This window comes from Gracilinanus agilis, chromosome 4 (genome assembly GCF_016433145.1).
Source record: "Gracilinanus agilis isolate LMUSP501 chromosome 4, AgileGrace, whole genome shotgun sequence".
Lineage (NCBI taxonomy): Eukaryota > Metazoa > Chordata > Mammalia > Didelphimorphia > Didelphidae > Gracilinanus > Gracilinanus agilis.
This window is the reverse complement of record NC_058133.1, coordinates 390,757,432-390,774,958: the sequence shown is the minus strand read 5'-3', so window position 1 is coordinate 390,774,958 and position 17,527 is coordinate 390,757,432. Positions and strand designations below refer to the sequence as shown.

General features: G+C 34.6%; 1 protein-coding gene across 1 annotated transcript in view; it reads right to left on the bottom strand.

Annotated features, from left to right (window-relative positions):
- The window catches only part of EYA4 (EYA transcriptional coactivator and phosphatase 4), a 276,232-nt gene that overhangs the window by 147,950 nt on the left and 110,755 nt on the right, over positions 1-17,527 (bottom strand). The window contains exon 2 of the mRNA XM_044677012.1: positions 6,611-6,660. Coding sequence (XP_044532947.1) covers positions 6,611-6,660 — 50 coding nt within the window. The remainder of the gene's footprint in view (positions 1-6,610; positions 6,661-17,527) is intronic.

Genomic DNA, 17,527 nt, shown 5'->3' with positions numbered 1-17,527 from the left:
TGAGTTGTAGAGAGATAAGAGGAGAGGCCTCAGGACAGCCTTGCAGAATATCCATAGTAAGGGAGAATCATATGGATGATGAGCCAACAAAGAAGACTGAGGAAGAACAGAGGTAGGATATTGTGTGTCCATTAGGGAAAACAACAAGTAGAGCAGTTTGGCTGGAATGTAGAGTGGGCAACAAGCCTGGAAAGCTAGGCTGGAGCCAGATTGTGAAGTGATTTTAATGCCAAGCTGAGGAGTTTGTACTTTATTCTAAATGCAACAGGGAGCCACTCAAATTTCTTTGTGTGGGTGAGTGGGGGGAATAGGGTGACATAATCAGACTGGTGCTATTAGGAATATTATTTGGGCAACAAATGGGAAAAAATGTTGGAGAGACTGGAAGCTAAAAAGTTAATTAGAAGGTTTTTAGAGTAGTCTGTGCAAGAAGTTATGAGATTCTGACCTTGGATTATGATTATGTAAATAGAGAGAAGAGGATGGCTATCAGAGATATATGAAGAAGCTGGAACAATTTGATTTCTGCATACTTTTGCAGACAATTCATGAATAATATTATTCAGAGAGAAAACCTACAAATATATACTACCACAGTATTAACCCATAACTGCAGAAATGAGATGATTTAATAGTATGGCTCCTTTGGCCTTGCAAAGAAATTGGCCAGCTAAACTTCCTCTGCCTGACTTTAAAATTAACTGGTAAATCAAAATTAGTTCCAAGAGTCTGCTAAAATAGTTGGAATATGTAGTGTGGGGAACCCATCCTATTCATTTAGTCTTTCTCTTGATAATAGCCAAGTAACTAGAGAACAGAGCCAGGAGACCTGTGATCTATTTCTGGTTCGGCTACTAGCACCATGTTTGATCTCAGACAAGTCATTGAGTCCTCAAGGAGTACAAAATGGGGTACAGGCAACCCTCGATTATCCAGGGTAATGGAAGATAGGGACAGAATGGAAATAGCAATTATATTTCCTTCAAGCTTATATAAACTGTAAATATCTCAAGTATTTCCTTAATCTTTTATTTCCCCCCCTCTCATTCTGTCCATATTTCTGTCCAGATATAACTGTTGATAATCTTAGATTTTAAGCCACTACAGGGCAAGGACCATGATTCATACAGTGCTATGTCTAAAAGTCACTCAACACATGTTTTTGATGATGAAATCCCCAGAGAAACTCAAATCCTCATCTCAGTCAATGGTTTTGACTTTCTGCTTCACCAAACCTTTGCTAATGGTCCAAATATGCAACAAAATTGATTGATTCAAGTTTCATTTCCTTTCTGTGTCCCTGATCACCCTCTGGCAAAAGTGCTGAAAAGAATTGACTGAAAAACAGGAAGCAGACTAAAAATCTTGTTAATAAATATGAATAATCAATAGTTTAAGCATTTTAAAGCATTTGAACCATTTTTCAAAGATGTTTTCTGAGAGGGGGGTTTCAACAGAATTAGGTAAAATTGTGAGTATGTTGTCAAAGAATGAAAAATACAGTTCCCTCTTCTCTGACTCAATAGAGAAGAAAGGTTTTGATTCATTCTTAAAACAGAAAAAATTAAAAGAAAGTATGAAAATTAATGAATCTTTTTCTACAAAATTAATAGATGCAGAAAGCTGCTAAATATAGGCTGATGAGAATATCTTTTTTTTTCAATTATCATTCAATCGATCCCTAAGCACAAATCAGGAAACAATACAAATTTCAATTATTTCAATTTTTTCAACTACTGATTTTATGTTTAACTGTTAAGCACTAATCATAGTATTCTAGGAAATAAAATACACTGGTGTGTGTGTGTGTGTGTGTGTGTGTGTGTGTGTGTGTGTGTGTGTGTTCGACAAAGGAACACCAAAGGAGAATAAGTAAAACAGGTTTTCTTCAAGAATGAGAATTCTTAAATGAAGCAGAGTGTGTCCATTAATGCTAATCATCCATCAAGATAAATACAGTTTTGTACAACTGAAAAAATATTGCCACTAATGTCTGGCTTTCAATGCATAAACAAAAAATATTTCTGGTAAGACATTCTTGGCCTTGGTTATATTGCATAGGTTTCTAAATTCCGCTTATCCCAATGTGCCAGTCACATCTGTAGCCCAAGTGTTTCTTTCCAAAAGGGGAATGAAGGCCAAGCAAGACAAAGAATTTGCTGATACACATGTGTCACTCCAAGAATTCTCCTGACAAAGTTCCCACACCCAATTTAATTACTTCCCTACTGTAAAAACACTTTCCATCTGCATTTATTCTAATAGTTTCAAATCCAAAACCAACACACTATAAAGCTAGCTAAATAAATGCATAAGATTAGCCTTGGGTCCCAATCCAGGCACTACTCCTTAAGGAAGTATATCTACAGTATTCATTTTATGCTGATATTTCATTTTGTGTTCAGTGTTTTCACTTAAGACTTGTTTAGAAAAGAATTATTTGGTTCAAGAATTACTTAAATCCAGCAATACCACTACTAGGTTTTACCCCAAAGAGATAATAAGGAAAAATACTTGTACAAAAATATCCATAGCTGTACTCTTTGTGGTGGCAAAAAAAATTGGAAAATGAAGGGGTGTCCCTCGATTGGGGAATGGCTGAACAAATTGTGGTATATGGTGGTGATGGAATACTATTGTGCTAAAAGGAATGATGAGCTGGAGGATTTCTATATGAACTGCAAGAACCTCAATGAGTTGATGATGAGTGAAATGAACAGAACCAGGAGAACATTGTACACAGAAAGTGAAACATTGTGGAACAATCCAATGTAAAGGACTTTGCTATTAGTATCAATGCAACAAATTAGGACACTTTTGAAGGACTTATGGGATAGAATGGCAACCACACTGAGAGAAAGAACTATGGGAGTAGAAACACAAAAGAACATATGACATCACTTATCACATGTGTATATGGGTATATGAATTGGGGTTTTGGCTGTAAAAGATCACTCTATAGCAAAAATGAATAACATGGAAATAGGTATAAAGTAATAACATTTGTACAACCCAGTGGAATTGCTTGTCAGCTCTGGGAGTGGGGAGGGAAGAGGGGAAAGAAAAAAAATAAATCATGTAAATTGGAAAAATATTTAAAAATAAAAATTTTAAAAGAATTATTTAAGTCTCTATTGTGGGTTAACATTTCTGAGTGTATGTGTATGTATAACATGGTTACCTGTGTATGGCTTTCTGGGTTTATTAATGTGCTTCTATTTATGTAGGGTAGACAGTGTATCTGCATGCATGAAAACTAAAGTCATCTCTCCACCCTTTATGCTTTCATTTTTCATTATAACCTCACAGGTTTCTGAATTGCCAGATTTTCTTCTCTACTTAAGGTTAGCTACAAATTTAGAAATCACAAATTTTATAAATTTTGTTGCTTATTTGCTTGAAGTGAGATTTATTTAAATAATATTGCTTGATTTAAAAAATTGTTTCTAAAATGAAAGAGGCCTTCTATTCAGAATGATAAATCAATAAAGCTGATTATGAAATACCACTATCATCATCATTAGACTTTCTGTCATTTTTCTAAAACCATCTCCTCCTTTAAGGCTCAATTTAGGAACCATCACCTATGTACAGCCTTCCCCGATCCTATCACCTTAAAATATTTTTTTCCTTCCTTAAAGTTCCTAGGATTATCTATGGATTGTATCTTTGCTTTTACTTTCCATTATATTCATTTGGACACATATGTAGGCAATAAGATGTTATAGTGGATAGGATATTGGTCTTGGAATCAGGAAAAACTGAGTTTGAATCCTTTTTCAGACTTACTAGATTTGTGACTTTGGGTAAGTCATTTAACCTCTGTAATATGGGCATAATAACAGCACTTACTTCCTAGGGTTGCTGTGAGGATTAAATGAGAAAACATGTCAGATACTTTGCAAGCCTTAAAAGTGTAGTATAAAAGCTATTGTTATTATTATCTTAATTCTTCTGCCCTTATCCAATCTGCCCTAAAGCAGAACGAAAACTTAGTTAAAGACTGTCCTGTATTTTACATTTTAATTATCAGTGCCTGGCACATAGTATTAAATATATTTGCTTAATAAATATTCGTTGTTGAACAATTACAATAAATAGTACAGTGGAAAGAGCAATTGAGTGACAGCATGAATACCTTGTTTCAAGTACTGCCATTGCTACTTAATGAGCTCAATGCTTAGGCAGTCCACACTCTCTGGATCTTTATTTCCTCATCTATAAAATGAGAGGATTAGAAGATTCTCCAAACCATTTCCAGCTCTAACATTTAGATGATTTAAAAGACTAATTTAACCAACTGAGTTGTCTTTAAAATATTTGAAGGAAATAAATTAGACTTTTTCTGCTGGTTCCAGTGGACAGAGTAATAGGGGGCAGCTGTCTCCAAGTAAGGAAAAATTTCCTAACAATTAAAGCCATTCTCAAATTAGAAGGGATTCCCCCTCAATAGAGATTTTTGAGTAGCACATTTTCCTGGTAAGAGATGAGTTAATATAGATGGCATCTGAGAGACCTTTCATCTTTGTGATTCTATATGACAGTTCTATGCTTGCAAAGAGCTTGGGGATGAGTTGACCAACCCAGTGATTTGGATCTGAACTGAAGAGTTTAAATTAAGTCCGATCAACCTACTTGGGATATAAATTAGTATGAAAATACAGGACCATGGTGCTTACTCATAAATTGTTTGTTTAACTTACTGACTCATATTGCCTTTTAGAATTAAGCAAAAGGATCCCACATCTCCAGAATCTCCAGAATCTATGGATATAACTGGAGCTCTAAGAAGTCAAAGCTTTTTGTTTATAATTAATACTCTAAAATATGAAGGCCAAATGTTTCATAATTCTGATAATCTGAATCATTTACTCAACTGACTCCAATATTTCCCTCTTGTTCTTAAGGTCAAACAAAAGGCCTTTTAAACTTTTAAACCCTAATTTACCTTTCTACTCTTATTATATATTAGTTTCCTTATTGCACTTTACAGACCATCCAAGATGGCCTTGTTGATGTTGATCTCCTATGACACTCCATATCCCATTTTTATTCCTTCACACTGGTTATCTCTCATTCCTGTAATGCACCTTCTCATTTCCATCACTTTCATTGAATTTCTTGCTTCCTTAAAACTGTGTTTAAGTCATACATTCTGTAGAAGCTTTTTTGATGTCCCCAATGCTATTGCCTTTTCTCCCTCAATCTACCTTATATCAATTTTAAATATACTAATTTATGTATATGTTATCTCCCTTGATTAAATGTAAGCTCCTTGAAGACAGAGACTGCATCATTTTTTTTCAGCCTCATACTCAGTATTTAATAAAATGCTTGATTGATTCATTGAATGCATTCTTACTGATATATATGCTGCATTTAATTGTATCAAGACTAACTTAAAAAGGAGAAGTTTAAAATTAAATAGGTGATCAATATTCTATAAATGCAGAATTCTTTTTAAATTAATTCAGCTAGTCCTGAGCTCTGTTCACTTGTTTCTTAAGAGGTAAGTGCATGGTCATTAAAAAAAAGCAGCTGGTATATATCTAGGCATCTTTGTTCCTGTGAGTGCCAAGGTAGGATAATTTCAATAGTTTGGAAATAACATTGCATCTCCCATGTATTAGAGTCTCAAATTGGGAATACACTTCTCAATTGTGTGGTGGGCCACAAAGATGGAATGATTTGGCTTCAAGTTCAGTCTCTGACACAAACTAGCTGTGTGATATTAAACAAGCCACTCTGTCCGTACAGTGATAATCAACTTCTATGTTTCTTTATCATAGAACAGTTGGCAAACATAGAACATTGGCAAAGGGATTTTTCTTGCTAGGGGCTCTCAGTACCAATAAAATCATACCTTCCCATTCACTCCCTCACATAGATTTGTCATCCAAATTATGTTACTATTGTTATACATACACACAAGCACTCATCCTAAAAGTTCATCATTCAGGGCATATGGCCCACTTAAAAAAAATCCAGAATATAGAGGGAGTTCCTTAAAGCAATCTCCAGTTGATTTTTATTCTTTAATTACTATTCCATGGGCTCCACATACCCATAGACCCCACACATCAACATCATATAGAAGAATTCTAACTTTCTTAATTTTCTCATTTGAATAGCACTTTTGAAATTTAATAATGTTTGAATGAAAACAGCTATTGGAATTTTTTTTCTCTTAAAAATACAAAATATTTTTAAAGTAATTTTAACTTAATCTTTTAAAATACTTTTGAAAAATTAGAACTTTTCCTTATGAATGAGGTAAAACATACAGTATCCATATAAGAAGAGAAATAGTACTACCAATATCCACTTTTCTTATTCTTGTATACGTTATCATGGTATTTTCTTTCAAGGAGCACCAGTGACAAAATCCTGCTATTGATCTGAAAATTTCCCTAGGTATAATGCCAAGTCCCTCTCATTACTATCTGAATGATTACATGCCTTCTATTATGCTAAGTATTTCCCATTTATAATACTTTAAAAAGAACCTGACAGTGGTTCACCTGATAAATTTATGTCTGCAGACCACTTTTTTAAAGGTCTTAGTTCCCCCAAAATTCCTCAGTTGAGCATTTGCCTCTATGGACTGTACCTGGAATTCTGAGGCTCTGAAACATCTGTTTCTGTGCACGTTTTCTTTACCTGCGAGGAGAAAGGGATTGCTAGTTATTCTCATATGAAAATACAACTTCCTCATTCTCAGTTCACACACATACAATGCTTAAAGTGGATACAGCTCTACTCACCCTGATCTCTATAAAATACTTCCCGCATTTTACAGCAGCACTATGCACTACTAAACAGTGTGTTTCATTATTATCCCATGAACAGCTGCCAACTGCACTTCCCTAGACTCCATTAGTATGTAAAATGTTGAGCTAAAATAGCTTGGGAGTAGTCTAACTGGGAACAAAGAAACCAAAGAACCGGGTTTCTCCACTTAGAAACTAGAAAGCCATACTGTTCTCAGTTCAGTAAAGAAATGTTTTCCCAATTGATACTGCTTCTGTTTCCTGCTAAAACTCACAATAATAAACACCAGATTCTGGGGCAAAGTGCAGTGTTAGCTAAATAATTCATACATTAATTTTCATTTTCTGAATCCGGTGACTCTATGTTTCATATATTTTCTCAGCATGTCAATTAAGTTCAGGTATTGAGTGCAGACTTCTCACATATATTTGAAGTATATTTATGCAGGCTATATTTCACCTTCGAAAATTCAGCTTTGGTGCTGCTAGTAAAAGTTAAAGAATGAAAACATTTTTCAGTATAAAGGACTCTGCGTGATTGTCCATTTCTGGACAACATAAATATAGAATAGTATTTAAAACGAAGACAAGACCAAAGTCATTTTCATCACAACCAGCATTATGGCCAGATGGACAAAGTACTGAACTTAGGAATCAGGAAACTGAAGGCCAAATGCCAAGATGGACATTCATTAGCCCTGTGATCCAGGAATAAGTTGCTTGATTTCTCTAACCCTCAATTTCCTCAAATGTAAAATACTGAAATGACATAAAAATGGAAAGTTTTTTGAAAATATTATTATTTTAATACAAATATCTTGTCTTGCTGCTGGTGTCTTCTCTCTTTCTCTTTTTTAAACTTTTACCTTATCTTAGAATTGATACTATTAGCATGAAGGCAGAAGAGTGGTAGGGTCTTAACTACTTGGATTAAGTGACTTGCCCAAATTCACACTGACAGAAGTGTATAAAGTTAGATTCAAACCCAAGTCCTTCCTATTCCAGGCCTAGAGCTCTATTAACTGAGCCACCTAGCTACTCCCCAATGACACTATCTTGAACTTATATAATATCCTTGAAATGAAAGAATGAACCTCAAGGGGATTTGAAGATTCCCTTTGTTAAGATGGAACATTTTGATACATTATACTTCTTTATTAAATAAACAAAGTCATTTTCCAAATGCAAAATAATGGGTGCTGAGAATATCAAAATAAAAATAAAAAGGTACCTGCCAACAAGGAATTTGTCATCTAAATAAATTGAAGGATAAAACAGGTAAGCAAAAACACTGCGCCACAAAATATTAAATAATATGAGTAAGAATACAATAAGTATGTAGAAAAGAGGGAAAAATAGAAAAATATTCAAGGAGGGAAAGATAACTTCTAGATTATGGAAGCCTTTTTAATTCAAATAATTGATCCTTTAAACTCAATTTGCAAGATCCAGAGTATCCAGATCTTAAAATAGAACTATATGGTTAATTTTAAAGCTCTCTGCCTCATAAGTGATAGTATTTGTATACTACTTTTTTTTTTAAAAAAAACCTTTACCTTCCTTCTTGGAATCAATACTGTATATTAGTTCCAAGACAGAAGAGTGGTAAGGGCTAGGCAATGGGGATTAAGTGACTTGCCCAGGGTCACACAGCTGGGAAGTGTCTGAGGCCAGATTTGAACCTAGGACCTTCCGTCTCTAGACCAGGCTCTCAATCCACTAAGCTACCCAGCTGCCCCCTATATACTACTTTTTAAGGCTAAAAAGGCATTTCCCAACCTTTATTTCATTGGAGTCTTTCAAGGTTTTACAGACATTATTATTACTATTTTAAGTCTCTATGAGGTTAAGTGACTTGTTTATGGCCACATAACTATTAAATATTTAAGGAAGGATTCAAGCTGAGATCACTCAGGACCTCAGTTTCCTCTTCGGTAAAAAGAGCTCCAGAAGAAATAGCAAACCACTTCAGTATCTCTGCAAACAAAACCTCCAATGAGGTCACAGAGTTCAAAATGACTGAAAAAATGACTGCACAGCAACAAAATGAAGGAGTTGGGTGGGATGAACTCTGAAGACTCTTGAAGTTCTAAATCTATGAGCTATAATCCTATAACTTCCCTACTCTGCCATAACACAATTGAATAAGCCATATATAATAAATAAACTGTGCATACTATAGGGAAATAGTTTGCATGACTACACATGAATCTATCTCATTGCTTGCCTTATTTTAGAAGGAGGAGGAATAGGAAGAAGGGAAAGGATTTAGAAGTCAAAAAATTTAAAAGTCCTAAAATGTTTGTTTACATGTAATTGAGAAAAAATAAAATAAAATTAAATGTAAAAATATGTATTGTATATATACATATTTGTTTCCGATTCCTAAATACTGCCACATGTATATCTATCTACCCATTCATATATACTTAAACATGTTTGTGTGTATATATTATGTATGTGTCTGTGTTTAATAATAACAATTTATAGCTAACATTTAAATGGTATTTTTCAGGTTGCAAAGGACTGTATATGTTATCCCATTCAATGCTTCCAACAACCCTGTGAGGTAGGTGCTATTATTACCCTAATTTTATAGAGGAGAAAATTTAGGCTGAAAAATAAATGTCCAGGGTCAAAAACCTGGAAAGTATCTGAAATGGGATTTGAACTCAGGTCTTCCTGCCTCTGAGTCCAATAATAGTTATTTCTATCAGATCTGTGATTACATCATTGTGTGTATGCATATGCATGTATAGATTTATGAGCATACACATGAGTTTGTATATATACATAAAAGCAACATATATAAAAGTAAATAGATATTCTCAGAGTTAAGAAGACTCGGGTTCTAGTTTCAACTCTGATATGTACTAGCTGGCATATGACAATATCTCAGAGTTCTACACAACTCTCTAAGACTATAGGTTGCAGAGAAGGCACTCATCCACATGGGTAGAGAAAGTTCTTTATGGAAATGGGATCATAGAACTTGTAAAATGTAAAAATAAAACTTTGTACATGTATGTGTGTGGACTTCTGCATGCAAATATGTGTTCACATAGTGGGTACATTCCTATAAAACTAGAATCTTAAAAAGCATTTTTTTCACAAAACAAAATTAAAGTTAACTTAAACACAAAATACTTCAAAATTGCTGTTGTTTTTAAAACAAATCCTGGGACTATCCCATCTTTATATAATTTGATGTCTTTCTAAACTCTGCTGACTTTTGTTCCCCACATACAATGAATGCAACAAATATAGTAAATTAGGTTATCTTCACCATCAACAATATTTCCTAAACATCTTCTCTATGGCTGGCATTTCCCAGAGACTATAAGAATGACTTATGGAGGGAACACAGCTTTGTTGCAAGTAAGTATTTTAAGGAAAGACAGGACCAATGGCACCAAAAAATCAACTGTAATTTGGTTTTCAAATTAATTATTGTAGTTCAATTGTTTCTCAGTTGTGCTCAGTTCTTTGTGACCCTATTTGGAATTTTCTTGGCAGAGATATTAGAATAATTTCCTATTTTCTTTTCCAGCTTATTTGACAGTTGATGAAACTGAGGCAAGCAGAGTTACGTGACTTACCCAGGGTCAATACTAGTAAGTGTCTGAAGCCAGATTTGAACTCGGGAAGTTGAGTCTTCCTGACTCCAGGTCTGGTACTCTATCTACTAGACCATTTTGCCACAAAAACAGAAGGGAAGAATACTAGGAAACAAGGATTATTTATCAAATAATATGCATTTATTAAATATAAAACCTACCATACAGGTACTAGGCTAAATGCTGGGGATACAAACCCCTGAGGGCAAATCAAATTAGGGAGCTGAACTGTGCTTATATGTTTATGTGAATATTCAGAATATTAACAAAATGAATCCAAGGTAGTTGAGGGAGGAAATGTGCTGGCAACTTGGGAGAGCAAGAAAGGTTTCATGTAGAACATAACTTCAGCTGAGTGATAAATGATACCAGGGATCCATGAGAATCTTAGTTGAGAAAAGAGTGCATTCCAGATTCAGGCAAGATAAAGATAAGGAGACAGGAGGTAGAAAGAGACATGTGTGGAAAAGTAGGCCACTGTTGTTGGACTGCAGAGTCAAGGAAGGACTGTTTTGTGTAAGACGACTGTGGAGGTTAGAAGTGGGCAAAGTGTAAAGAACTTTAAATGACAAAAATTTTATATTTTATCCTAGAGGCTATAGAGAGCTATAGGAGTTTATTAAGAAGAGGTGGTAGGGGATGGGGGAATGGGGGGAAGCAGCTACGTAGCTCACTGGATTGAAAAAAACACATATGTGTGGGAGTTAAGCTGAGATGACATAGTCAGACCTGTTTTTGAGGAAAATAGTTTTTGGTTACTTCATAAAAAACAGATTGGTTTGGGGAAGAGTCCTGAGATTGGGAGGCCAAACAGAGGCTTACTTCAATAATCCAATTCATTAGGGTTGAGGCATAGTGGGAATTATTGAGTGGATTCCAAAAACTAACCTATTTCTACAGACTTCAATGGCAATCAGTAAGATAATCATGAGGGGAGAGATAGAGTATTCTACAATGTTAAACTTTCAGGAAAAAAAAGCATGTAGTATAAGTACAAAAGAATTTGAGGAAAATGCTAACATTTGCCAGGTCATTTATCTTTCACTTTATATAAAGGTTATATTTATGCAAAAAGATATTATGTTTAATTAGATAAATCATTAACCCCAACAAAAGGAGAAACATTTCACAGTTTTGTTTCTTAATTGAATACACATTTCAAAATACAAATCTGCCCTTTTTTTGGTAACTAACTTAATTGCAAAAGACTCAAGCAGCCATTTGTTTATGCTGGCATTCTTATCCTCTCACTCATTCCAGACAATCTGTCAGGATCTCCTCCCTGTGATTACCATTAGCTGCCACTTATACTGTAATTTTCCGTTCCTGTATCTTCAGAGTGGTTATCACTGGATCTCTCAGTCATATAGAAGACAGGGCATTATGCCTCAGTGGAAATGGAAACTTCGATCTTTTCAGAGTGCTTCACCACATTAACATGCAGAAAAGGTAGTAGGGACATTCTTCTTAAAGAAATTGAAGGACAAATAGCACTCACTCATAAAACTCTGACACAGTTTTGTGGTCAATTATATTCTACTTTGTGGGTTATTTTGTTTTTTTCCCTGTACATACTTGTCTTTGAGAACAAAAATTTTCTCTCATTGTTTGATAGAATCCAGCCTAAAAACCAAAATACCTTAATGCAAGGAAAAAATGACAAAGATTATGAATCACTTATGAATCCTGCCTTATGCTGAGAGAACAGAGATAATGGATATTAGAGCTGGAAGGGACCTGAATGATCTTTTAACTATGTCAGTCCTTTCATTTCACAGAGGAGGAAACTGAGGTCCAGAAATGTTCTGATTTAAGGTCAAATGGTTTGTTAATAATTATGGCACAACAGATTCTGGTTTTCCTAATATTCAGTGCGACAAATAAGAGTGTCAGCAATCTACTAAAGATATATTGAAGTTGTTTCATTTTTTTATTCAAAAGAAGCTAACTTGCCCAGATAATAGGTAATAATGGAAAAATGAGGAAGTATATTAAGTGATTTTTTTTCCCCAAAAGAGACCTTGATTGCCTTGAAGATGTATACAACTAAAGGTTGACTTAAATAAAGGAAAAGAGAAATCTCCATTTGAAAAGGTTATTTTAAATATATTCCTTTTAATATTGTATAGCGGGATCTTCAGGACTTGCCTCAATTTTACTCTTAGACATTTGTAAAATCTAGAGGCAAGAGTGAAAGACATTTTGTTTTGTTTAAATAATAAAGACAGGTGAGAGAGCAGGGAGAAAGAGAGAGTGTATGCAGTTCTGAAAGAAATACATTGAACTCCAAACTCTCCTCTGCACTGGTGATGACTGGAATGTGGGCCAAGCGGTCTGTGGCATCTCCAGATCAAAACAGACACCCTAGACAGGGCACACATTCTCAGAGATAAGCCAGAACTAGGCCATCCTCTGAGGTGAAAAGAAGATATTCACCTGGACATTCATTTAGAGGCTTTCAGGACTTTTTTAAAACCACATTTTCCCAAACCTTTTATCTGGCTCTTTCCAAATAAATCACAGTATCATTGAAACAGGAATAAAAACAGGAAATATCCTATTTCTTGGCTATCCCTAATTACTCCCACTTAACCATAGTTTTTGATATCTATCTTCTTCCTTTAAATTCACAGCTTTCCAAAGCATAACCACCAAAAAAATTTAGGATTTTAATTCATTTTTCAAAATGTCTCTTTTTAAACTCTTTTGAGAAAGTGACCAAATGGCATAAACAAATTTAGTTTTCTTTTAAATTAGGCCTAGATCCCTATATATTTCAAAGGTAGTACAGGTAAGCTTTGTGAAATAATTTTGGTTTTCTGTATATCTGAAAAACTAAAAGCAAAGTCTAAAAAAGCTTCCTATATACTGTAAGATCTTTGAATTATCAGAGTTGGTGGTAGGATGCAAAGGGTATAAATGTATGTGTATACATACACACACACATATATGTATATATGTATCCTTCAGAAAGGCCTAGATTATAGTCCCTAATAATTCTGAGATTTTATGGTGCCATATTTCTATCTGTATCTAAGAGAACACAATTTTATGGCATTCTTGAAAAGGAGTTAAAGAATCAAATGACAGGTAAGTTACTTTAATTTTAAAACCTCAATAATGGATGGTTTATATATTCATTCATTCAAAAACATTTGTTTAGCCCTCCACTTGAAAGTCAACTATATAAAGGTATTTATTAATTGAGTGCAGATTGGATGCTTCATGGTGGGTAGAGAAGAATAAGGAATGCAAAAGGAAAAAAAAAGTTCTTGCTCATAGGTCTGACAACTGAGTTTGGAATTTACCTTTTAATAAGAGGCAGGGAAAGGAAATATGGTTTACCACAGGCTGTAGAAGTCCTAAGAGGTAGAATTTAAATAGAATTCTGTCTCTGTCTCTGTCTGTCTGTCTGTCTGTCTCTATCTCTCTCTGTGTCATACATTTGGAACTGGAAAAGTCCTTTTAGGCAATCTCTTCCAACCCTCTCATTTTATAGATGAGGAAACTGAGGAACAGAAGAGATAAAGTGACCTGCCTAAGCTCATATAGGTTTAAGAGTAGCACATCAGATCCTACACCACAATCATCACATAATACATATTTTTTTCTCTAATAAATGGAGGCTCTCTAAGAATGGCAACCATTTCACTTTTAACTTTGTTCCTCCAGAACCTCTCTCAATGCCTGGCATATAGCATTTGCTTTATACTGCTTGTTAATTGTTTGCTTCATATCTATGATTTTGATTTTGTGGTAAAACTGTGGCACCAAGTATTAGAACATCTACCCTGAAAGGCAACATAAGCCTTGTTTCCCCTGGATAAGAACTTTGTGGCCCTCTATCTACTACACTTAGCTGCCTAGAGCTTCCATACTGAATCTGTTGTTATTTCTATATTGTTGTTTAAAGGAAAGGAAATAAGAATCATAAAAACTACTTTTGTAATGAAAATTAGGGCTGCTGAGTGGTGTATTAGAAAGAATGGCAGGCCTGGAGTCAGGAAGACTCCTCTTTGTGCGTTTAAATCTGGCCTCAGACACTTCCTAGCTGTGTGACCTAGGGGAAGTCACTTAACCCGGTATACCTCAATTTCCTCATCTCTAAAATAAACTAGGGAAGAAAAGAGCTAATTACTACAGCACCTTGCCAAGAAAGTGACAAACGAACTCACAACTGGCTGAACCTGACTGAAAATGACAAAATAGTAAATGAAAATTAAGGAAAATGCATCTTTTGTTGTGTGGTAAACATTAACTTTTAGGGAAAAAAGTTTTGTTTTGTTTATTGTTGTTGTTGAGAATATTTTGTTTTATTTCTAGCTTCTGTGTACTTAAATGGGATAATATTTGAGAAGCACTTAGAGTAGTACCTGATCATGATAGTTATTTGATAAATCCTTGTTGCCTTCCTTCTTTACTATTCTGACTTCAAAGGTTTAACAAGATCTCTTGAAGAATGCTTTAAATAACAGAAGTACATCACAACATAATACCTTGAGGAATCCCCAAAGAAATCTATTGATTATGATACTTTCCTTCTAATTCTTCTCAGAATACTTTTAAATTCACACTTTTGTTACAAAGACCTACTTTCCCATAAATACAGTCAAAGGGAAGTGGAAAAACCAGAGAATGGCAAAATAAAGAAAATCACTACAAAATTCATTTCAAAATCACAGGGCCAAAATTCTCAAGTCTCCTAAGGATATGCATTTTCAACCACAATTACTCAGTTCATTCAGCCCCCAAAACCCATTTTGTTTGTTTATTACAAGTATGATTAAGAGAAAATGATCCAGATACTTCATTTTGTTCCATTTAGTCCTAGAGGAAAGAAAAGAGCACTGTAGAGGGAGTCAGGGAATCTGGGTTATAGCCTCTGAGAGCTGGAAAGGACCTAGAAATAATCGTATCCAAACCCTTCATTTGACAGATTATATAGTCCCAGTTCTGCCACTAACTAGCTGTGAGGTCTTGGACAAGCTACTTTACCTTTCTGATGAGATAATCTCAAAGGGCCCATCCAGTTCTAGCATTCTATAATTCCAAATTCTGTTGAAAAGTCAGCATCAAAAGTTCATTGCTTTAGAATTGAAAGAGGTTTTAGAGACTCACTAGTCCAAAGCCTTCAATTTAGTGGCAGCTAGATGACAGTGGATTGAGAACCAGGCCTGAAGATGGGAGGTCGTAGGTTTAAATCTGGCCTTAGACACTTCCTAGCTGTGTGACCCTGGGCAAGTCATTTAGCCCCCATTGCCTATCCGTGACCTCTCTTCTGCCTTGGAAACAATATGCAGTATTGATTCTAAGATGGAAGGTAAAGGTTAAAAAAAACCCTCTTCATTTACAAACGAAGAATCCACGACCAGAGAAGTTATGATTGGTCAAAGATCACACAGGTAGTTCTTAGCAGAAGTGACATTTGAGCCTAGGTCGTCAGACTGCTTTTCTACTGTATTATAATGCCTTGTGAACTCTATAGTACTTTTTAAATATGCTTGAGTACAATGATAAGAGGGTAGTTAGGTCATTCTGGAGTTAGGAAGACTCATTTTCCTAAGTCCAAATCTGACCTTAAACAGCATGATCCTAGCAAGTCACTTAACCTTGTTTGCCTCAGTTTTTCTCATTTGTAAAATGATCTGGTGAAGGAAATGGCAAACCACTCCAGTGTCTTTGCCAAGAAAACTCCAAATGAGTTCACAAGAGTCTGGCACAACTGAAAAACAAGTAAACAACAAAAGCAATGGTAAAATGGGTATGTGAAGGGAAATATTCTGCCTTACCATTCCATTATTGAAGCCCATTTTGAAAATATTATAAGATATAATTAAAGGTGTTAGAAATTAATAATAATAATAATAATAATAATAATAATATAGCTTTGATACAATACTTTGGACCTCACTGGCTCCTTACAACAACCCTTTGAGGTAGGTGAAGAAACTGAGGTTGAAAAAAGTTAAGGGATTTGTTCAGGGATATGTGATGGATTGGAACTTAGGTCTTCCTGACTTCGAATTCAATGCTTTTACCCATCCAGATGCCCTAAATGTGACTGAGCTACCAAAGGAGGTCCAATAATTACTATTGCACTCCTTTAAGAAACAAAACAATACCCTGAATATTACATAAAGATACAAATCCTTACTATCTCTAGTTCACAAAATGCAATAAAGGAAGTATTTAGTTGTTTTCTAGAATGTGCCACTACACATTCAACATAGAGGAATATATACTAAATTAAAATAATCATTAAAAATTATTAAGACTTCTTTGTAAAAAACATAATGTGAAATGTCATTTCACAATAGCCAAAGGGAATCTTAAAGTTAACAATATAAGCGAATAGAATTTAGACAAACATATCCCACTTGTCCCATTTTAGTAAAATGGGAAAGAAGGTCCTTGTTACCAGGCACTCACTAGAAAGAGAACACGTGCCTTTCTTATCTTGCCTAGAAAGAATGGCTTACTTGCCGTTGAATACTCTTTGAATTGCCATCTTGAAACAAAACACTGTACAACAAATTGGTGACAAGTTTTAAAAAACTAAACATTTAGACAAACAGTCAGAGTAAAATTGAGCACTGAAGTAACTATCCATAAAGCTTCAAAACCCCAAAGTACTCTCAAGGGGAATGTGTTCTTTCCCCTTCATCTGAGTTATCTAGACTGTCTCTCTACATTAATAAACATCAAGAATTTCATTTTACTTTGAAAGGCATAGTAATACAATGTTGCTTGCTCTTAAGCTACCAAAGTTTTAGTCACAAGAGTAAAATAAAGAATAGAATAGCTTCTACTTAGAATCAATGAGAAGTGAGAATGTATCTCTGCCTTAATAAAAAAAAAACAACCAACAAACAAAAATATTTTCAGATACTTTGCAGATAATACTATATTTTACTTGCATAGAATTCATTTCAATCTATTTTGTTTTGGAAACTTCTATTTCCAATATAATTTCTTGTTCACTTCAAGAAATATGTGTTTATTTTGCTCATCCTATGAGGCATGCAGAAGTGGAGAAAAGAGCAGACCCTTGAGGAGATTACGGTCTTTATCAAGGCAGGTAAAACTATATACACATGAAAAAAAAATAAGGCAACCGCAAAAAACCACATAAACTTAACA